At 42.1% G+C, this 23,154-nt stretch overlaps 1 protein-coding gene across 2 annotated transcripts in view; it reads left to right on the forward strand.

Annotated features, from left to right (window-relative positions):
• Positions 1 to 23,154, forward strand: part of DOCK10 (dedicator of cytokinesis 10) — a 159,637-nt gene that overhangs the window by 22,424 nt on the left and 114,059 nt on the right. The window contains exon 1 of one of the 2 annotated variants that reach the window (XM_034063894.1): positions 7,035 to 7,199. The exons of the other annotated variant lie outside the window; for it this stretch is intronic. Within the exon in view, the coding sequence (XP_033919785.1) occupies positions 7,035 to 7,199 (165 nt within the window). Of the gene's footprint in view, positions 1 to 7,034; positions 7,200 to 23,154 lie in introns of those variants that run through there. 2 annotated transcript variants of the gene reach the window in all.

Below are 23,154 nucleotides of genomic sequence, written 5' to 3' on the forward strand. Positions count from 1 at the left end.
ATTTCATTTTTTTATGAGGATAATATTTTGAGAAACCCCTTTAGGGTTAACTTCTGTCATTGGCCTGTTGCAAGTCCTTACTTCAATATTTTTTATCATTTTGTGTCTGTTTCCTTGTTTGCTAAGTGGTTGCAATATGTTGATGCCATTAATAAACTGCTGTGAGATCTAACAGGGGAAAACCTCTGCATTTTGGCCACGTACAGTGTGGTAGTAATTAAGAGCACAGCACTCAACTTGAGTATAACACTTTTCATCAGACATCAGTGTGGAAGAGAAAAGTGATGTTGAGAAAAGCATCAACACACACAGTCACTAAGAGCCTGTTTCTGTGGTTGTCAGACCTTTATTTCCCCCCATGCCTGTACATCATGGTTTCCATTTTCAGCAGGTTAAGTGAAGAAACTCCAGAGTTGTAAGAACATGTTTTGCAGCATAAGCTCCATTAACTTACTGCTTGTCCAGCAGGCCCTTGTCTGCAGTTGTACAGCCCTTGCTATGCTCCCTGTTCTGGGTATGGGTCCCCTGTTGAGCACCCTGTGGTGTGGGTAGCACATAGCCAGGGTTTGCACAGCGCTGCTCTTTGAGCAAACACACGTTCTTGTAACCTGCTCCCTCTTGCTGTGCTGCATATAGCACTGTGCTGCACAGGCAGCCTTCAGGTGGTCAATTCTTTGTTTTTAAAGGTAAGTCTCTATGTAACTTGTCAGTCAATATGAACCATGCGATGTTTTGAAAGGTGAGACAGAAACAGCAGTCCTAATCCTGCAGGCCTCCTTTGGTCTGTCTTCCTAGCTGTGGTGGAGAACATACGACTAATTTTTAAACGGTTTGATTTTTAAACGGTACCTTTGATTTTTATTATTTTTTTCTCCTTATTTTCCTCTTAAAGTATAGAGAAGATTTTATAAACACAGTTATTTGATCTGTTGTTACTTCTGTACCCAGTGAGGGAAGCTGAGTGTGGAGGTGGATTTGTCTTTCATGTACTACTCCCTAGAGGGTGCCATACACTCACTTTCCGCACTCCCGCTTTTAGCCAAGTGACATTGCAACGGTTTTTGTGGCAGCACTGGGGATGTTGCACTGATGTAAGCATTGCTGCTGTAAGGTAAGAAGAAGAAAAATTAGGTAGTTCAATGATTTAAACCCCTCTCGTATAGCTGTAACCATCTGCTACTCATTAGGCAGTTTGCACTGGCTGTAATTTAGTACAGGTAAGAATTGCTTGTGTTGGTCAAGGCTAGCTTCATGAGAAGGAAATAAAATTTCAAGACAAAAAAAGCTGTGTGTCATTCAGGAGCTGTGTTGACCAGTTACTGCAGTAAATGCCTGCTTTCCCAAGTCACTCAGGAGCAGCTGGTGGAAACTAAAGAAATACAAAGCCTGTGTACTTCTGACTGTCTTAGAAACGTTTCTCATCATTAACTATTTTGAAGCAATGCTTTGAAATACAGTGCATGAATGTTTTTAAATGACTGCAGGAGTCTGTGTTATGAGTGGAAGTCACAGATGCTATTTACAGTTTTTAGCAACTGTGAGTGCATAAATTTTCTTTGAGATAGGTGTGTGATCATCTTGTATGATTTAAAGCCTTTTTTTTAACCCTTCCTCAAAACGTGTGATGGCTCTGCTTCAGCTTGACACTGCACAGTCTCTTGTAGGCCACTGGGCTGGATGTGCAAGCTTTGGTACATAACTGTGTTGGAAGAGAAGATGGGGCAGCTCCTCGAGACAGATTCTCATGGTCTCCCAAACCTCCACTAGCAATTGGGAAGTAGACAGCGAACAGCAGCTAGTATATGAAATGCTGCCTCTGTGGCAGTAAGATATGTCACTGTAACGTGGTATCTGCTATGTTGATTTAAGGACACAGCCATTAGAAAAAGTGCATTAAAAGATCTAAGTTTATACCGTTTCTTAGGCATAAGATGTACAAGGAAAAGGAGGCACATTAATGAAGGCTTCTGTCATCAAGCAGACTGCCATGAAGACTACCTCTTGGAGTACTTCATCTCTCTGATCTGGGTCTCAGTGCTGGTTCCTTGGAGGCTGGTTAGGATTCCACAGTGTGTTTTGAAGCAGCAAAGCTTGAAGACAGACTTTCAAACTTGTGTACATTTTTCTCCCTCTGCTTTCCCTTTCCTCTGCATCCAAGTCTTTATGAAAACAAATACTGAAGACAAGGTCCTTTGTCTCTGAGGGAAATTCTTTGTTAGGAAGATTATGTCTGTCAGCTAGTTTTGTTTTGGAAGGGTGATGTGAGATAATGTGCAGAGATGACACAGTACCACACCAAAATGTGAGTGACCCTAATCTCTATCAAGGCAGGGACCGTAGTTTTGTTTTATTTTGCTGCAAGTGCTTGCCTGCTATTTGTATAGGCTATATCTTAACAGAACTTTTACCATAACTGTGGGTCTGTGTGTAGAACTGCGGGTGACAGCCACTGGCCACATTGCTTGTGTTGATGGGAGCTGCTCATCATCTGTCCCAGAATGATGTATGCTGAATAGTAACTCATGTAGAATATCCTTGAGATAATGAAAGACTTGCTCTACTCTTCCCAGGAGAATATTTCATGCTTTAAAACAGTTAGGACTTGTAGGGGGGGTCTAACTCCAGGTGTGCTCAGCCAAGTGCTATGCATGTCAGTGTACACCAGAACATCACCTGGACTAGAACCATAGAATCATAGAATAGTTAGGGTTGGAAAGGACCTTAAGATCATCTAGTTCCAACCCCCTGCCATGGGCAGGGACACCTCACACTAAATCATATCACCCAAGGCTTCATCCAACCTGGCCTGAGCACTGCCATCCCAAGCTATTTCTGATTGAGTTATGCAAACGAAATAGCTCATGTGACAAAGGTTTGCACTATCTCTGATGAAAGATTTTCAGTGAATGGACATTATTTTGCCAGTGTATTAACCAGTTAAAGTTTAGGTAAATGGTCCTGTGAGTCAGCTTCAGAGTGACAACAGATTGCTCTCTGTGAGAATAAGTTTGTATAAATCTGATTTATTATAGTGAGTACCTTGCTCGGCTGGATACTCAGGCATCCTTTAGTAAGTCATGGCATGAATGTTATCTGTAACAATGCTGCTCTAGTTATTTGTACTGTCATGCTGTCTTTAGTTCCTGTTGATGGCTTGGGGCTTTTGTGGGTCAGACTGAACAGACTGTTGTAAGTAGTTCTTGGGATATTCCTGTTTTTGTGGATGGCTCCTGCAGTCATCCATCATTGCTGTTTTAGGATCGTCATGCTTCAAAAGCTTCTGTGTAACTTCTCAGTGCCTGTCACACAAGCACATCTTGGGGAGGAGGGCTTGTCTTCTGGAGAAGGGTGCATGCCATCTTGGCATGTTGGCAGAAGGTTCTAACCTGCAGGCATTCTTGCCTGAGGAGAATGCAGCCCCATCCAGGGCTGGGAGGAAGAATCAGTGTTTCATTTGGAAAGTCACCTTCTCACTAAAGGATCTCCTCCAAGAACTGCCTTTCTCTCTTCCTGTTTGAAACCCTCAGCTGAAGACCAGCATACCAATAAGTTATATCCTGTTTATTCAGATGACATGAATTCAGATGTCACAAAGAGAAAGGAACATTAATGGAATAAAGACAGCTGGGGGAAGGAAACAAACTTTTTTAATGTGGTGTGCTAAGGAGGCATGAAATAGGAGTGTTAGAAAATGTTTGGTAGCACCTTTAGGAAGTCTTGCGGTGTGCAGAAACTGAAGTGCAGGAAAATTGCAGAAGAGAAATAACTCGGGGCTTGGAAGAGGAGGGGTTTGCTCTCTGCTGCAGACTGCCTGCTAGAGACAGTTTACCCCTTCAGGCCCTGGCTGTCCATTTGCAGAGATGGCATCTGTTTCATGTGGAAACTGGGGCCAGATAATGGGTAACTGTCAGCTCGAGGATGCCTCTGAACTCTGCTTTCTTAGCGCAGACTTTGTAAGACATGGCAAATGAGACCTACGTCTGCTCTTGCACAGCTTTACTGCTGCACAGTCATCTGAAGTCATCTGGGTTAAGACAACTGGTTTGCCTCTCCAATTCTTTGTTATTACTGTTTTTCCATTGAGGTACCTTTTAGTGGTCTGCTTCCCAGCCTGTTCCTGTAAACCATCATGTCGGTGTTAACACGGCTACTTAGCATAGCTGAAATGAGTGGTGGTTAAGAATGGAGTGAGAGTGGGCAGAAGATGGATGGCTTCCAATGTGGATACTCATTAGCCTAACTTGTTGCCAAAGTCTTTGTGATGGGGAATTCAGGAGTTGCTTGTACAAAGGAGTATTTTGCTTCCAGGGGGTTTCACTGAATTCAATGTATGGATTAAAGTGCTAATTAATACAGAATAGTGCTTGATGCTTCACTGTAAATGTAGCTAATAGTGTTGGTGGTCAGTATATAACATTATGTATGCTAACAGCCCTGTGTTTAAAAAACAAGGCTTTTTGTACTGTGTATGTGTCCAGGCACTTTTAACGGGCTGGGAGGTTTCCTTTCTAGCGATAGCTCATGCTTCTGTGAAATTGCCTTAAAACAGAAGGGGGGGGTTTGGCTCTTCAGTGGTTTCTTTTCCCTTGTGCTATAGCTGCTTTTTCAGTTCTTGAATTTTGAGCAAGGCCTGGAGGCTACTTTTAGCTGGCTTTGGTTTGTTTACCTTTTTTTGGACTAAATGTCATCTTTACTCTCCCAGGAGATGAAATGCCAAGATTACGTTATTCCTACTTGTATCTAATAATAACTTAATTACAAAGAATTGTAATAAAAGCACTTGGGCCACTGACAGATAATGGTTCCATCCCAAGACCACTGAAATGGATGGGGTTCTTCACCAAGAGTGAAGCAAAGCTTTGGGGTAGGCCCTGGGGTGCTGTTCCATGCATGTGTGCAACAGAGTTGAGCTCTGCTATGGAAACCAAATTTCATATAACTCCTGCCAGTTCTCCCAGCTGAATGCTGGTGAGTAAAAGAAGATGCTGTACAGACAGACAGGAGATTCATTAGAACCCCCCAAGGTAGCAGAGACAGCCAGCAACAGACGTTATCCAGGCCCATATTACTGCTGCTGGAATTAGAGTAGGAATGTAGGTCTCCCAGCTGCCAAGTGCATCTTTTGTGTGGACAGAGTGTCAGTCGCAATTCTGGAGTAGGCAGGGGACTGATGAAAACATAAACAATAACAGCGACAGCAGGCAGGATTGCTGATTTGGTGCAGAAATTACCCAGCTGTGCCACTGCACTCTTGTAATTGCATTAGAGAAGCCAAACTAACAAGCATGATACGAGGCCCCTTCTGCGGTGTGTGCTGGTGGATAGGCAGGGACATCATGTAAGTGTGTGAAGTCTGTGCCTGGTGAGATCCAAGGGGAAGAGCCAGGTAGGTCCATTGGCAGATCTGTGGGTGAGCTTGTGTTTTGCCTACCGGTGCTGCTAAATATTTTCTATATGCACTCAAAGCAGTTTACTCTAAAGAAGCAAAGGCAAGAAATAATGGCAGTGGGTTTGTTGCTTTCAAAGGACAAATTTAAAAGATTTAGATTTTCTGGCAAATGCTTTAATTAAAATGATGATGTCTTTTGCCAGATCGCTAAGCAATTAAGCCCTAATCAAGCTCAGAAGAAAGTATTTCCATGGAATGTTTTCAGTACAATTCCTGATTGAGATTGTGAGGAGGAGTATTATTTACAAAGATCTCATTAGCAGACATTATAAGGTTGCTTGTGTCCCCATGGGAATTGATGCCAAAACTTTTATGGCCTTCATTAGATATCAAAAGCCTTTTGTTGCAAGGTAAATACAGTTTGGGTTGCATGTGTAATAAAGTTATACATATTAGCTTAAAAGCAGCTTCTCTGGAAACCCTATTGGAAATTCTTAGTTTTCCTAATGTGTAAGAGAAATCCATTTTCTGTAGATATTTTTAGTGCTAACTTCCTCTCAAGTGCTATTATCTTACACACTCTACCATTAATGCTTGCTGTGTTTCCAGGTCAGTCATGTGATTGCTAAGCATCCCTGCCTGCTTTTTGAATGACTTGTCAGGCAGGAGCCAGAAAAGCTAGTTGTTTCTGCTGACTGCCTGATTGGCAGCTGATTCTTGCTGCCTGGATCCCGATTGATAAAGCACTAAACTTCTTTCCTCTTACCCTTCTTGGAAGGTCATCAGTGTCTGGTTCAGTGTGAGACCCCGTCAGCAGGGACCCTTCTCAGCACAAGCCTCCTGTGTAGATGTAAAAATGTATTACTCTGCAGAAGGCACGCATGTGTGGGAACACACAACAACTACACTATTGAAAGGCATTTCAGAGCTGCACATTGCTGTTTCTCATTGAGCCACAGCTATTTTAGCGTGAGCTGGATGAAGCAGTCCGCATTTCTGCATTATTTTTTAATTTCTTTTTCACCACTTGTTACATTTACAACTCAAATGAGCTCTCTGTGCTTCAGAAAACTGCAAGAAATTGAAAGTTTAAACGGATCCCTCAGTGAGCTTAAAAATGTCTCTTTTTTTGTGGCAAAACACCCTAAGGCAAAGTATTTTAAAAAGATGATGAGAGCTAATAAATTTCCAGATACTTGCTATTTTGTTACATATGACTGTTTAAAAAAGGTATTTAAACTAATCCTGGCAGTTATTGCGGATGCCTCTGTGTATTTAATGAACAGCTGTCTCTTTTGAACTAGGAATTTTAATACTTTCAGTTCCATGAAACTGGAATCAGAGAAGGCAGCTGATTGTACAAGAGAGAGAGCGCGTTTTCTCATGTGTATTCAGAAGCAGAAAGGGAGGGAGAGGGAGAGAAAAGCATCGAAATATTGCGTGTGTTTCAGTTCCAGTGGATCAAATCTTTCCTCTATCTGCATCCAAGCTATTTGGTTGTGATCAGATGATCAGAGCTCAAGGAAGTGATTGGAGCGCGAGCTGGCTGCAGCTGCACTGTAGGCTGTTTTCAGGGACAAGGAGCCACTGTTTTTCAAACATAGCATAAACATAGAAGTTATTTTGTAGGCTTCAGGATGCAGATATGGGTTGTGCTGCCAGCATTGTTCTGCTCCAAGCCTTTCGTTCTGTGGTACAGAGGAACTGTCCACATATCTGCAGGCGACGACGGCGAGAGGAGTTGTCACATGAAATTCTGCCGCTGGATAGCGATGATGAAATGAGCAGACCCAGGACTCTCATCATAATGGTACAGTATACTTTAATCAGCAGAGATGCAGGAGAATTACTATTACAGATGTTAATGTGATTATTCTTTTCCTCTATGTATGTTGTAGAGAGAGAGCATTGCCAGGCTATTTGTCACTGTAGGTTACTTTGCTGATAGATTTGTTGTCTGTGTCAAACAGAACTGGAATCTTACTTTATAGGTGAAGCTGAGAGCTATATACGGAAGCTCTCTATAAAGTAAACTTTCTGTTAGTTAATTGTTGGTGGCGTTTGTTGTTATTTGTGAAACAGGCAACACTGGAGCTGGTATTGTGGTTATGTTTTATTTCAGACTTGGAATTCCAAACAGCAGACAGCTTAGGAAATGTTTACTAAGTCTGTTCATCATAAAAACAAAAACAAATCCAAAAGCCAAACAAAACAAGACAAAAAGCCCCTTTAATCCAGGATGCAGTTGAAATTTTTATCAAGTTATATGCAAATAAACTCATATATATCTTTCCTGCGAACTGTTTGCAGCAGTAAAATGTTTGCTGGATCACTGCTTTCCAGTTTAGTGACTTGCTTCCATTCTTTAATGAAGGGGGGTTTGAAAGGCTTGTGGTCTTCAAGAATAATTTTCTTTCTGAATTAAATTGAACAATTTTTATTTTGTGGTGGGAATATAATAAGCACTGTAGGCTTATTAGGAATAAGTGACAGGATTGTTTCTCATTATAAATCACTGTTTCAGAATGAGGAGTACACTTACTGCTTAGTTACCACTGCCCTTTGCCAAATACACTTACAGTGGGCATTTCCAGAATCCTGGAGTGGCTTAAATCCAAGGTGGCAATGATTTGGTACTGTGTGGCTCTCACTTGATAAAGGTTTTACCAAGACACTGCAAATAGTGATTTTGCCAGTTTGTCAGGACACGCACGTATCATTCAAGTGTAGAGATTTATTTATTCTTTCAATTTTAGGTATAAAGTATGTTATGGTGAAGTCCAAAGTTCATCCCTCTGATACCCCAGCTGTATCACACAGGGCATGTAGTTCGAAGTGGGTGGTAACATCAGAGAATTTAGTAGCTATCATGAGATCTAGCAATGGTTTGAATAGAGCATTGCTGCCCAAAGAGTGGTGTGTGATGCAGTCATGGCAACTATAGTAGCTAGGACCCAGTCCAATGGTGCTTTGTGTATCAGCTGATGGTGTTAGCCTCTGTATAGGGGAGGCTAATGGTCATAAGGAGGAAGGGGATGGATTTCATCGTTGTGAAGCTGATGTTTAAACTTCTTTACCATGGGGGATTGGAACTAGGTAATTTTAAGGTGCTTTCCAACTCTTAACTGTTCTATGATTCTATGATTCTTTTGCTTTAAAATCCAGTATGTGTAAAGCAAACTTGTTTGGGGGGGGGGGTTGTTTTTTTTGTTTTGTTTTGTTTTTTTCAATTTAATGGTTAAATAAATTACCTCAACAATATTTCAACAAATTACTGTCTCCTTCCTGGTAGTAATTTCAAGCATAATGGAGTGAGAAGGGCTTGGAAGAAATTGCATCATGTCCGAGTATGGATCATCTGTGCAACTTGCTTAAGTCCTTGGCAGAAAAGGGTAGTCTTGGGTGTTGTGGCAGCAAATAATGTCCTAACCTCCCCATACCCAGACACAGTTATCAGCAGCTTGAATTGCAGTTCTTTGTGTGGTAAATCCTTGGAAAATGGGCTCCAAGAACTACAGCAAAGGTCCATGGACTCTCAGAGAAGTGAGGCTTTACTGCAGCATAGAGGGAGCTGTAGAAGGTTCACCACCTTGCAGAGCTGGCAGTACCCAAATGGGAGTCACACTGGTCAGATGGTCCATTCCTTGCTGCTGGATGTGGACTTTTAGGGATCCCTGGTCTCAAACACATCCACACATTGTGCTAACAGGTGGTTTGTTTTCTGAAGCAACGGTTAATGCCCTGGTATTTGTCATGTCAAAATGCTGTTCTTCCCCAGGAGAACTGTGGGGTCATTTTTTTCCCCTTCGGGAAGAGGAGAAGGAGTGGTTTGGCCTTGTCATGAGGCTGGTGTAGGTGCAGAGCAGGCACTTCAGAGGAAAGCTGCTGGGTAGGGAGCAGCTCAGGGAAAATGGTCCTCTCTCACACATCCTTTTTTGTCTTCTGGATGTGTATTATTACTGTGTCTTTTAATTTACAAGCAGTTAATTCTGTAACTATCTAAAATAATTTGCCATTGAGCTTGCAGTTAGGCTTAGTAATGATGTGGAGACCTGGCAAGTTGAGGAGAAAGCACTGCTTCAGAGTACATAGCCAGCAGAAATGGATGGCCCTGTTTCCACTAGAATTTATGTTACTTGAAAGAGCAGCATGGTAAAGAGGGCTGGAGACTACTGAACCTTAATAAAACATGTTATGGTCCTAATAGGTATTTTCCTCCTTGGTCTGTTGTAGGTTATTGAAGTTTATGTCTGGATAATACAGTGGAGACAACTATGTAGACAAGTGAAAGACTGCTTAGTTCACAATGTCATTATGCACATTGTGCAGATGCCAGGAGCTAAAGTGGTCTCAACAAGATTACTGAGTTTTCATGTCTGAGGCAGTGAGTGATTGGGGTGCCTGAAGAGCAGAGGTGAGGAAATCCTAAAATGCAGAGCATCTGAAATATACTGACATGCCTGGATGCGCTTGTCAGAGGCTGTGGGCTCCTGTCAGCTGAAGATCTGGCATTTTATATATGCATGCCTTCAGATAAAATGTTTCTCCTCTTCATAACTTGTGTGCCACTAGCAATAAGCTGCTTACTGAGAGTATTAGTATTTGGTATTGAATTCGGGAGATAAACTGTGCCTTCTTTTGGAATGACTTTTCTAAATCTCCAGGCTCTGCTGCATGTTCTTGCAACTTTGTCCCATGTGAAGCAAAAGTGAAAGTCTCAATGTTGCCTTGATGCAGACAGCAATCCCAAGGCAGAGAGAACACTAGTCTACCCTAAAATACTTCAAGTGAGTATACAGCTTTATAGATGTGTCCCATTTTCCTATGTTAATCCCTGAAGGGGAGCATTCTTGTAGGATATTCTTCTAGGAATTGTGCTTTTGCTAGTAGCACTCCAAGTGAGAGATGCTGTGGGTAGACTCCATGAGAAAAGAAAGGGAGAAAGCCCGAGTATAGCCTCCAGCTATTGCTTAAAAACTACCTACTAATCACAGTATGAAACCTTCAGGCATCACAGCAGGCATTTCCAGCATTCTAGGGCTTGCAGAAAGTGAAGATTGATGTGTTTATTCACAGATTATTTTTCTTTTTCCCCTCCTTTTCACTTTGTTAGTTTAGAAATCTGGCTTTATCCTTGGGCAAGATAGGTTAATAATCAGGTTTAGATCTTGGCTGGATCTGTGGAGCAGGGAGAGATGTTAGAAAGACAAAACTAGAAATTTTTTGTCAGTGACACAATTGTGTGTCATCGTGTCTTGGACACAGTCCTTGGAGTTGCCGGATACATGCAAAGTATCCAAACAACCTCTAACTGGTTCAGCTTATGCATCTAATGTGCTCAGTGACTCTGCATCTTCTTGTTTTCTGTACCTTTAAGAGTATGTCTGTAAGAGCTGGTTTTCAACATGAGTTCATGAGATGGTGAGGTTCAAGATACTGAAAACCTGTGTAGAGTGAATGCAAATGACTGTCTATGCAGTTTCTGCAAGAAAAAGGAGAAGAGGAAGATGCATGAAGGAAGAAAATTTAGTACATGGGGTTATGTGGTACTACTTGGTGTTCAGAGTTGAGACACTAATGTTTAGGATGATGCTTTTCATTTTGAACTTGTGACTTGAAGTTGAGCTTTATCTAGTAGGTAATTGTTTTCTTTCATGTGATTTATTTTGAACTGTGGCAGCTGAGATTGCGTAGAAGAGCAGAGGGTGATATTTGAGGCTGCAGTCCTCCTGTCTACCCCCTCTCCCTGCCCTCGGTAACCAGCCACACAAAAATGTAGTAACGTGTTTTGCATTTTTAATAAAATACCATAACTTGAACTGATGTGCCAGTTTGAACATAGCAAGGTGGCAATACCACTCTAGTTAGTTTTTAGTCTCTGAAAAGACACAGCTTGCAGGGATTTTCTCTACTCCTCCCAGTTGCAGAAGAAGTAAGAGACCCTGCCTTGTTACACAGGCACAGGATGACAGCTCTGCTCTGGCATGCAGGTGAAGCTGGGGTGCTTCTTAGGTCGCTTAGTTTGTAAATGTCATTTTAGCCTTCTAAAGGCGGTAGAAACAACAAAAACATGGCTTTGAGAATTTTCTGTCATCTAATACTAACCTTTAATTCCAGAATTACATTCCCTAAGTTTTGTTGTGTGATCTGTGTTAATTTCATGTTCCAGCTGAAATAATTCAGGACACTAATTTCTTTAGTTGCATACATTTACCTACTGAAAACTTGTACCATATGCATACTAAGTTCTGTCAATAGTTAGCAACTCCAAGAATTGCAAGATCTCTGACTTGTAACTTACTGGTTTTGTAGATGGGACTGTGTCTGTGTGTGCCCAAATGGGGAGGACTTGCAGTGGCTTTTGGACGTCAGCATGAGGCCCAGCTCTGGGAATAGAATAGTGTTTTCTTCCTCTGATGTCTTGGAGGAGGGATTGTCTTTGGAAAGCCACAGTACCCAGGGCTGTACAGTTCAAAAGAAGTACTCAGAATACTCATACCTTTTAGCTCAAGTCAGAAGCTTCAGTATGTCATAATTTTTAAACAATATTAAACATACGTAGCTTTGACTTTAACCAGTGTTCGCTTTGGCGCTTGGCCTCAGCAGGAACAGAAACAGGTCTTTGTTTGAATAAGTGATTGACATCAGAGTGTAAAAGTAGTAGTAATGCACAAAATGCAGTTCTAATTCAGAGCCATTTTTGCAACTGTTCTTGTTACCTTTGTGACTTCTTTGCCCTCTGTGCCTGATGGTCAGCAGATCTGCTGGTAACTGCAGAGTGATGGCCAGCCTCATCCCTTTGGTGCCTGGGGTCAGCAGGGCTTGGCACTGTCATCAGCAGAGCAGCGTAGGAGGGACGGTGTCAATCTTCAGAGCAGTATTTGCTCTTCTGCACTTGAAGATATTTGGTTTGGGTTTGGCTTTTACCAGCAGCTATGGCTTTGGGTATAGGTTCTTAAATACAGAGGAGAATGAACCCAAGAAGTGGCTCTGTTTTCATCCTTCAGAGTGTTGCAGTAACATTTAAGTATACATATGTTTGAAAAAGAGACAACATTAAAAATGTCTTTTTCCACTGAGCAAATTTTCTCCATCTGACTTTAGTGCTCTGAGCAACAATATTTTATATTGCTTTCACTCCTTATTAGTGGTACAGCAATGTGTGTAGTGTAACAGTATGTGGAATGACATTATTATGAATCTGTTAACCAAATTCTTATGACAGCTTATGAAGAGTGTGGACTCAAAAGAATAAAGTGGTTAAAACATCCTCCTACATAAGAGGGATTTATTACCTTTTGTTAAGAAAATATAGAAGCAAGCTATTTATTTGTAAGCAATGTCTACCTGAAAGTGTAGGGTATAAATTAAAAGGGCAGAGACAAAAAGGTCTCTGTAAGTAGCAGTGCTTGGGAGTGCTTTGAGAAGGCTTTGTGATTTTATGCATTTGATAAAAATTAGATTGTAAGATGCATGTTCAAAATGATCTTGGGAGTGGGGAAAATTGACCTATAAAAAGGCAAAGTAATGAAAGCCAAGAAGGCATAAACACACACACAAGGGAGAAAAAAAGAAAACCACTTCAGGTTTCTCAAGCTTTGGCCACCTGCTTTGCATAATAAGCACATTTATAAGCAAATTGGTGCATACACATGCTTGATGCTCCATCTGCAGTTCTGCTTGGCTCTAGCTCTGATAGGTTGTAGCAAATGCCAGCTTTCCACATTTCCCTTGGTCACTTTTGCTCTTTGCATCTTCCTGCAGAGGAAGTTAGGAGAGTTGGGGAAAAGATCCCAGTGGTCTGACTTGTCTGGGATTTTGGAATTCAGTAAGCTATGGTTGTAGGAAACTTAAGCTATTTGCATGCTGTAGTGCCCTCATACACCAAATCAGCCATGAGTACAGATCTTGCATTTGTGTTTGCTTTCTTGTGTTTATCACAATATGAAGTACTTAAACAAATTACCAAGAAAAGATAAACTCTGGGTAATAATTGAGGGATGAACATAGATTTAAATGCCAAGTGCTAGCCACAGTATGAACTGTCTAAAATAGTCACAATAATATCCTTGAAGTTCTGGAGACTTCAAGAAAATGCTTTGAAATGTATGTCACACAGAATTTAATAGAGGTATTTTGTGTCATGCTGTCAGTGGACAGTGTAGTTGTGGACTGAAATATAAAACATTTGTATATATATGCATATACATATATATGTATTTGTGACCAGCAGCTTCTAGGTCTATTTTCAGAGATGTTCTGTGGGGTTTTTGTTGAGCATCTTGGGCTACACAAGTGGTTCCAGACTTGTAACTCAGTTACTCAGTTCAAGTAATTTCTCCTTTGCCTCCCACGGGGAGGTTTTGGTAATAGGATCTGTGACAGCTCCTGGCACGATACTGACCAGGCTGGATGGGTGGGCTAGGTTGACAGTTAACATCTACAGAAATTGACTGGAAGGGAAGATAGTGCCTTTTTCTGTATCTTGGCTCACAAGTGGTAGTGTACTCCTGTAATTGGGCTTGGGCAGCATGGGATGTTTCCATTAATTACATAGCTGTCCATAGCTCACAGGAGATGGGTTATCATAGCATCACAGAATGGTTCTGGTTGGAAGGAATCTTAAAGATCATCTGGTTCTAATCCCCCTGCCATGGGCAGGAACGCCTTCTACTAGACCAGGTTGCTCAAAGCCCCGTCCAGCCTGGCTTTGAACACTGCCAGGGATAGGACAGCCACAACTTCTCTGGGTAACCTGTGCCAGTGTCTCACCACCCTCACAGAGAAGAATATTTTCTTAATGTCTAATACCAATCTACCCTCTGCCAACTTGAAGCCATTCATCCTTGTCCTGTTACTACAGCCCTTGTAAACAGTCCCTTCTAGATTTCTTGTAGGCCCCCTTAAGTTATTGGGAGACTACGGAAGACTGTTTCAAGGTCTCCCATGAACCTTCTGGTCTCCAGACTGGACAAGCCCAACTCTCTCAGCCTGTCTCCATAGCAGAGGTGCTCCAAGCCCTCTGATCATCTTTGTGGTCTCCTCTGGACTCACTTGAGCAGGTCTATGTACCTCTTGTGTTGGGGACCCCAGAGCTGGATGCAGGACTGCAAATGGCAGCTCATGAGAGTGGAACAGAGGGGGAGAATCGTCTTCCTCAACCTGCTGGTCATGCTCCTTTTGATGCAGCCCAGCATACAGTTGGCTTTCAGGGCTGGGGCAGTGCAGGCAGTATGAGCCAGAGGATGCAGAAATCCACCTGTGATGCTTCATGTGCACCCTGAGCATGTCTCATGTGTTCACACTGCATTACCAATTGAGTGTATGCCTGGGGGCATTCACAGCTGGAGCACTGACCTCTGCTGCACAGCTGGAGAGCCTTGGGCTGGGAAGGTGAGCAGCAGCAGTATGTGACCGTCTGGCCCAGGCTGTGGTAGACTGGTTCCCTTCTGCCAAGTATGGTGAGTTACAGCTGATTCAAGAAGTGTACAAAGGAACAGTAAATTTAACTAATGCCTTCAGAAAACAATATTAGTGCCAGTCCTCAGCCCTTGCCATCACTGGCATTAACTCATCATTAACTGCAGCACTGAGAGCCAGGCTGGGCTTTATGTCTTGTACTGTTATTGCTACAGAATCCTCTGAGTAGAGCTGATCTGGATTTAAATGCTTATTACTGAGTCCAGTGTCCACTTCAGGCCTTTGGCTACAAACATGGGGATATTGATTTAACATGGAAACAGCTGTGCCCTGTAAGAGGTATGCTGAGTGAGGAAGGGAGCGATAAAGGAACTGGGGCCCTCGGGGAGCACCAGCCAGCTGAAAGTACTGCCAAAGTAAAAGCTGCTGGGAGAGGCAAAGAGGGGGTAGGGAGAGCTGTTGAGGCGAAGACAGTGTGTAAGAGGGGAAGAGTTCAGTGATGAGAAAGAGAAGCCAAGTGGAAAATGCCATTTCGTCTCATCTGAAATTAATTAGGCACACTGCCGCTAAACTTGGGTGAGATCTGATTTTTGAAGGGAAGCCACCACTGCTCTATGTCAACACATCAAAATATTCTGATGCTTCTTTTTCCTCTGTCTTTGTTCTTATCAAAAGCTTTGGTTTTGGTTCACAGTGAGTATATGTCTTCCTACTGATGTTAATCACTTCTCCTTTACTCTTTTTCCGCTCCTCCCTACCCAGAGTGGATAACCATCTTCTGCTTTGACTTGAGGATAAATGCACTCCATTTGTCTCCTGGGTGGATTGTAAATCTGAATGGAGCATGACAGAACTGTTCCTGATATCTCTCACTTCCGTGGAATTTCTTCTTCAGAACAGTAATTTTAATGCACTTGGTCTAAGCCCAGTTTAAATCAGAATTCTGGTTCAGCACATTTCAGACAAAAAACATATGCAAAGTTTCACTGCTCACAAGAGATGAAGAAATGTATCTCTGAGCCATTACCTCCATGCTTCCTACCCTTTCATTAATCAGATTTATTTGTTTTCAAAGTCTGTGTTGCTCCAGAGCTTCCCCAGCGATCTCTGGCCAGCAAAGCAGGGTAACATGGCACAGTACAACAGGAGTAATTTCACTTAATAGCAGCTACTGAACCATTCTACCATCAGCTGCAGCAGAAGGATAAATCAAGGAGTAGATACTGCGAGTACATGTACTCACAGTGTAAACTGAAGTGTGATTACTGTGTACTTTAAAACCTAGTGTGGTTAGTATTGGTGATCTTAATCTTTTTCTGTGCATCCCAGGGGGGCTGCCACCTGGTTTCTAGAAACTCTCAATAGGTTCTGACTTCTAGATTACGGTTTCTGATTCACACAGGGGTTTTTAGGACAGGCATCACCACTTCATGACTATTAGATGGCTGCCACCAATGTGTGGGTGAATACAAATTAGTTCCAACTTGCAATACGTCCTGTGGCGTAAGAGGAACTGGAGAAACGCAGGTGAATGGTTTTGATGTTCCCTTAACCAAAGAATGGTTTGTAAAGGCAAAACACATTATTCCATTTTTAAGGCTAAGCAGCATTTCAGCATATTTGGTCCTGTCATCTAGTACCAACTGTTGTGAGGGAAACAAGAAATTACTTCTCTGCCAAAGTGCTAAAGTAACTGAACTCTTATTCACTTCAGTACTGCTGTTTCAGGAATACAGAAACAGGCACAGTGTCTTCACAGTGTTTGAAGCTAAGGAAAATGGAGGAAGCATAGAGTGTCTAGAAAATACAGGAACAGTTCCTGGTCTTTTAGCTTTTGAATCAGTTCCTTGAATAGTTAAGGCTTCCAGCTTGAATTAGTGATTGGAGTGAAGAATAACACAGGGAGAAACAATTAGGATTCAGCACCAAAAAGCATGTCACATGAATACTTCAGGATGTTTTGGGTGGCAAGGGTCTGACATCATCTCAAGGCACTATTCCAAGCCAGTCCAGCTGACGCTGAATCAGACTGTGGACTGTGATCTCCTAAGCTAAGGTGTAGTAGCTGTATGTGGACACATTTCCAGTGTGAAACAAGCTGATTCCTTCATTGTTCTGGGGCTCAATTATTTCAGTTCTGCTAGGGCTCTTATTTTAAACCTGGGGAGCTCTGTATATATTAAAAAAGTACTTTTTTCATCCAGTTCGGTGCCTCTTCGGAACAAAATGTTATGTTCTGTCTAAACAGGAGGAATTTGTGTGCAGTGTCGTACTTCTGCAATTGCAGTCTGTTAATAATTATTGCAAATCTGTGGTTAGCTTAAAGCATAATAGATTCTGTGTGTTTCCATTACATTTCATTGTAATATTTGTCAGATTTCTTTCTGCCTCAGGGATCACTCTGAATACAGTGTATGGAACCAATTGAATTGAACACTTTGTGCTTTTGGTGTTTGTTTTTCCTCACTTCTCATCTGTCGACTGCTGTGCTCATTTTCGTTTCATTAGTGTTGATACTTGCTCAATGATGAGATGGTGAGATTCGGTTCTTGGTTATATGCCGAGGTGAAATTCAACAAGGGCAAGTATAGAGTCTTGCATCTGGGGAAGAACAACCCCATGTACCAGTACAGGTTGGGGGTTGACCTGCTGCAAAGGAGTGAAGGGGAAAGGGACCTGGGGGTCCTGGTGGATAGGAGGATGACCATGAGCCAGCAATGTGCCCTTGTGGCCAAGAAGGCAAATGGCATCCTAGGGTGCATTAGAAAGGGTGTGGTTAGTAGGGCAAGAGAGGTTCTCCTCCCCCTCTACTCTGCCTTGGTGAGGCCGCGTCTGGAATATTGCATCCAGTTCTGGGCCCCTCTGTTCAAGGACAGGGAATTGCTTGAAAGAGTCCAGCGCAGAGCCACAAAGATGATGAAGGGAGTGGAACACCTCCCTTATGAGGAGAGGCTGAGGGAGCTGGGTCTCTTTAGCTTGGAGGAGAGGAGACTGAGGGGTGACCTCATCAGTGTTTACAAATATGTAAAGGGTGGGTGTCAGGATGATGGAGCTAGGCTTTTTTCAGTGATATCCAGTGATAGGACAAGGGGCAATGGGTATAAACTGGAGCATAGGAGGTTCCATGTGAACATCAGGAAGAACTTCTTTACTGTAAGAGTGACAGAGCACTGGAACAGGTTGCCCAGGGAGGTTGTGGAGTCTCCTACGTTGGAGATATTCAAGGCCCGCCTGGACAAGTTCCTGTGTGATGTACTCTAGGTTACCCTGCTCTTGCAGGGAGGTTGGACTAGATGGTATTTTGAGGTCCCTTCCAACCCTTGGGATTCTGTGATTCTGTGAGCAGTTCCAAAGAGGAGCCTTCAGACCCAGGGTTGGGGGAAACCCCTTGTCCAGGAGCCTCAGTTCTAAGCAGCGTGAGCCACTGAGGGAGCCTCAAGCCCTCGCCAGGCCTTGCCCAGGAGCCGGCAGCTCAGCTCATGTGAGCAGGGACTCACAGGGGGCGGCACCGGGAGGGATCCTGCCCCTCTACTCTACTCTCATGAGACCTCACTTGGAATATTGTGTGCAGTTCTGGTGTCTTCAACATAGAAAGGACATGGAACTGTTGGAACAAGTCCAGAGGAGGGCCACGAGGATGATCAGGGGACTGGAGCACCTCCCATATGAAGACAGGCTGAGAAAGTTGGGGCTGTTCAGCCTGGAGAAGAGAAGGCTGCGTGGAGACCTCATAGCAGCCTTCCAGTATCTGAAGGGGGCCTACAGGGATGCTGGGGAGGGACTATTCATTAGGGACTGTAGTGATAGGACAAGGGGCAATGGGCTCAAACTTAAGGGAAGTTTAGGCTAGATATAAGGAGGAAGTTCTTTACTGTAAGTGTGGCAAGGCACTGGAATGGGTTTCCCAGGGAGGTTGTGAATGCTCCATTCCTGGCAGTGTTCAAGACCAGGTTGGATGAAGCCTTGGGTGACATGGTTTAGTGTGAGGTGTCCCTGCCCATGGCAGGGGGGTTGGAACTAGATGATCTTGAGGTCCTTTCCAACCCTAACGATTCTATGATTCTATGTGCAAATCCAACAGAAGGAGATTTTAACTCAATACAAAAAAACAGATCAGAAGCATAATGCTGTGCTGCTTGCACAGCAATAACAATGCTTGAGTGGAAAATGTGTAGCCTTGCTGGATCAATCAGTGGTTAGCTATGAAACTAGGATGTTAAGCATCATGTCACCAATGACTCATAACTTTCTTTGGCATTTCAGTAAGGGTTTGGTGTAACCTCTTGTTTTCCACAGGTTGTGACTTCTGTGCTAAAATTAGCTCTTTCAGAGGGTAAGCCTTAGCAGTGAAGAGATTAATTACTGAAATGTAGAGCCCTGGAACCAGATGCTCCACTGTCTTTTTTGAGATGTTTCTTCTGTAGTAAATTATGTGTAAACATGCATTGCAGCTATCTCTGTAGGAGATCTGATCTTAATGGGATTACAGAGGAGAACAAGTTTCCCGGAGAAACAGAGCTTGGAATTGGGCCTATTTTTTCTCACTTTTTGATACTTGTGGCTTGAAGGTAAAGAATAAAAAGTATTCACACAGCTGATCTGCATTTCCTTCTTTTCAGTGCCTTAGCTCTTTCCCTGTCTTTAATCGTTCTCTGTATGCTTGAGGAGCCTTTTCTAGCACTCCTTAGAGCTCCCCAGAAGAAACAACCCTGCACAAACCATCCAGGTGCCTGTTTGGTCTCTCCACCTGCCAGCTGGCTCTTGTGCCTGAATTTCCTTATTCAGGCTGTGACTCTTGTTTTGGCTTTTGCAGTGCTTGAGTTCTGGCTATTGACCACTGTTAGCTCTTTGGGTTTAAACAAAGGCACAACCCTTTAGGAGGTACAGTGATCTAAGCAGTTATCTAAGAGCTTGCTTGTTGCCAGGAATGTCTAGTTTCTTTGGCCTTAAAACCTTGTAGTTGGGTCTCCTTTTAACTTTTAACTGTCCTATTACAAAAGAAGCCAAGTCCCTTACTGCCTCTCTGCTCCCAGGTGTTAGATGTGTGCTCCATAACACATCCTTCAAACAAACAGAACAGCAGATGTGTGGAAGATACAGGGAAAGTAATCCAAACCTGGAATCTGGTGCATCCAGCAGGAAACACTTACTGTTTCTATGCAGACTTTTAATGAATACGTTTTCCAGTATTTAAGATACATGATAAGTTTTGTTGTTTGTGATGCATTTGATTCTTTGCGATGACTATTTGCCCCCATGTAGCATGTGGGGTTTTTTTTGTGCTGACAACATAGCAAGGATATCTGCTGAGGAAGGACTTGTGATGGGAGTGTTTGTGCGTCTGTCACCTGCTTTTGTTCAGAAACCCTCTGACTAGGCAGCCCTGACAGATAGCATGCTCATTCTTTAGACACCTGTGTAAATACAAAGTATTTTAGCAGAATGTATGGAGGTATAGAGAAAACTCATTAATACAATGTAAACTGAAATACCAGAAATCTTTACTAACACTGATTTGCTTAATTCTGATTTTATGTAAAAAAAAGTAAATTGTAGCAGTGTTTTTGCCTTACTTCTCCAAATCTAAATGAAGCTATAAATATCAGCTAATAAAATGTAACTCTAAAATGTTTCCACTATACAAAAAAGCCAGTTCTTGAAGAACGCACAAAAAAGGACCTGCCCAAATGAAATGTTTGAGATGAGTTGACATAAAAGTTTGTACCAGTTCCCACTGAGAAGTTTCTTTACACAGTATATTTAAGCTGCCAAAAGCTTTTGTCCATGCAAAGTCCTTGCTAATTTTCCATTCTTAGCAAAATCAAAGGCAATTTTAAGTTACATGAGCCTGCAAAAAGAATCTGAATTGGTGGCTAAACATTGCTTTTTGTAAAAAGCATTCGAGAGAGAACTGTGTCTCTTGGCAATATCTTTGCAAAAGGATTTGCTCCTGGAGTCGGACGGTGTCTGCAGTGTTTCAGGCAGAACAAGGAACTGAGTGAGGAGGAACTGCAGTGAACTCTGTTTCATTTCCAGTCCACATCCTTTTCTGGCACTTAATTATGCCTGGCTGTAGTGTGTATTTGTAGGAAATCAAAAGTTAACCTCTTAGCTTCAGATTTCCTAACCAATTCTTTTGTTTTCAGCTTAAGCAGTGCTAAATAAAAATAAGAGTAAGGATGTTCCAGCTCTTTCTGCAGTAAGAGGGAATTTTCTGGACTTTCCAGAATTTCTGAATTGTCAAAAGCCCCCCAGAATTTCCAAATTAAAGGTGAAAAATAAACATCTTTGTACAGGATTAGATTCTTAATGACCACTTTAGGTTTGATGATAAGGCAGGAGAGAAGGTTGTGAGGGCTTGACTTTGCATGTTTGATAAAAAGAGCAAGCTTGGGAGTGGGGAAGAACAAGAGGTCAGGAATACTGGCTCTCATCCCATCAGAGAAAATCATCTGGAGAAAGTAAAGGAATTACTATGATTCAGCTCTCTGCCTTGCACAGGCTCTGGGACCTGTAAGCTTAGAGCAGCTTTACTGTGTTGAGAAGGACATGGTTTTGATCCTGCTTTCCAGCTCACTGAGAAATCATAAATTTTGCTTTTTGATCTGTCCTGTTATAGCAGAGTCTCATAGCTTCTTGGGAGGCCTTTAATACCATGTACAATACAAACCAGACTTGCTGGAACTGGGAAATCACAGAGAGTGAGGAGGATCAGCAAAGTGACTAGATGTCAGTAGTTTACATGTATAGACAGACTGTACCTGGACTGGCTTGAAAAATAACTATGGGGGGATACAATGGAATTTATAAAAAGCAAGAACAGTCAGAGGTGTGTAGACTTAGCTTGCTGTTTCTTTTCTCAGCAAGAGAAGTGGGGATCATCAAATAAAACTAAGACAGGGGGACAAGCTTGGAGAAAAAAGAAATCACAGAATGAATATCAAAACTAGATTTCTTGCCAAAGAATGTCCAACATCTGCAGTGTCTCTGTAGATTTAAAGAATGACTGGAAAACTTCCTGAGAGAAAAGTCATTGAGAACTGGTAAATGTGCAGGTGTCACCTCAGGCTGGGAACTTGAGAAAGTAGAAATTAGAAGAGTATTCAGGAGAATACTATTATACTGATTGATTTCTGTACTTTCACTTAAGCATCTGTAGATTCTCACAGGTGCAGACATCTGACTTAAATGAACTTTCATCCTACCCAGTATGACCATGAACTGGAATTTAGCGTCAAAAGAATGCAAGTTGCTTTTTCTCTTTTCCACATACCAAACTTAATTAATGTAAATGTGACTTGTAGAGTTTTATATTTTCACTCTTGCTATAATAAGAAAATAATCTTGCTTATCTGCTTCTAGAATTTGTGTGCTTTTTGTCTTCCAAAATGCCATTATTTAGCTTTCAGTTATAGAATCCGGATGATGAATTATTACATGCAATTGCTTTCTTAATTGATTAAGATACCCACAGGTGCTAGAACAGAGTATACAGGGATTTATGACATTAAATGAATGTTACAAGTGTAGGATATTAAACACCGTAATGGTTGTACAATCAGCTTGCACACATATAGAGGGAGTATATCCTAGTACTTAGAAAAAACAAAGAGGGTCCCAGGGTATTTTATATCACTATAATGGCATTGTAGATGTTGATTGTGACCTTGACTAAATGAGTGAGTTGCCTGACCTCCTTTTGCTTCAATTATTCCAGCTGCAAAATTGAGTGAAAATGTGGATTCTCTTTATAAACCAGATGTTGTCTGATCTGAGCTTTTCTTCATAAAGAAGAAGAAAAATCATGTCTGCAGCATAGCATAGACATGAATAGCAAGTATTAGAATGACAATCAGAAAAGCTTGCAGTGGAAGCTAAAATCACAGCAGCATCGGCACGTCTGGAGATGGCAAATTTAGGTGATTAAATTATTTAGATGCCTTTTGTGGCCCTTCATCACTATGTGTTTTGTTATCAAGGGCTGATTCTAGTCCAAATAGATGAAAGCAAAAAGGGTAATGTTTGTTTGAAATTTCCCAGTGGATCAGAATAAAGGAGAAACTAATTGCATATTTTGCTTTTGTGCAAATCAGCAGGACACCATTGCTAACGGAAAGTTTATTCTTCTTTATTCTTCAACCGGGTTGTTAATGTAAGAAGCAGCATTCGGTTTGCTAACCTGTCTGTGCAGACACCTAGAACAAAAGCACATGATGACTGCGCTCAGTTGAGCTCTTTGTGAGTCCGCAGCTCTGCCATGCAACGGGGACCCACACGTTTGCAAAGAGGACCAGCTGGTAGCGCAATGGCACAGTACCAGTACCCCCTCTCTTCATGCTCCCAGT

This window comes from Melopsittacus undulatus, chromosome 6, assembly GCF_012275295.1.
Source record: "Melopsittacus undulatus isolate bMelUnd1 chromosome 6, bMelUnd1.mat.Z, whole genome shotgun sequence".
NCBI classification, from domain to species: Eukaryota; Metazoa; Chordata; class Aves; order Psittaciformes; family Psittaculidae; genus Melopsittacus; species Melopsittacus undulatus.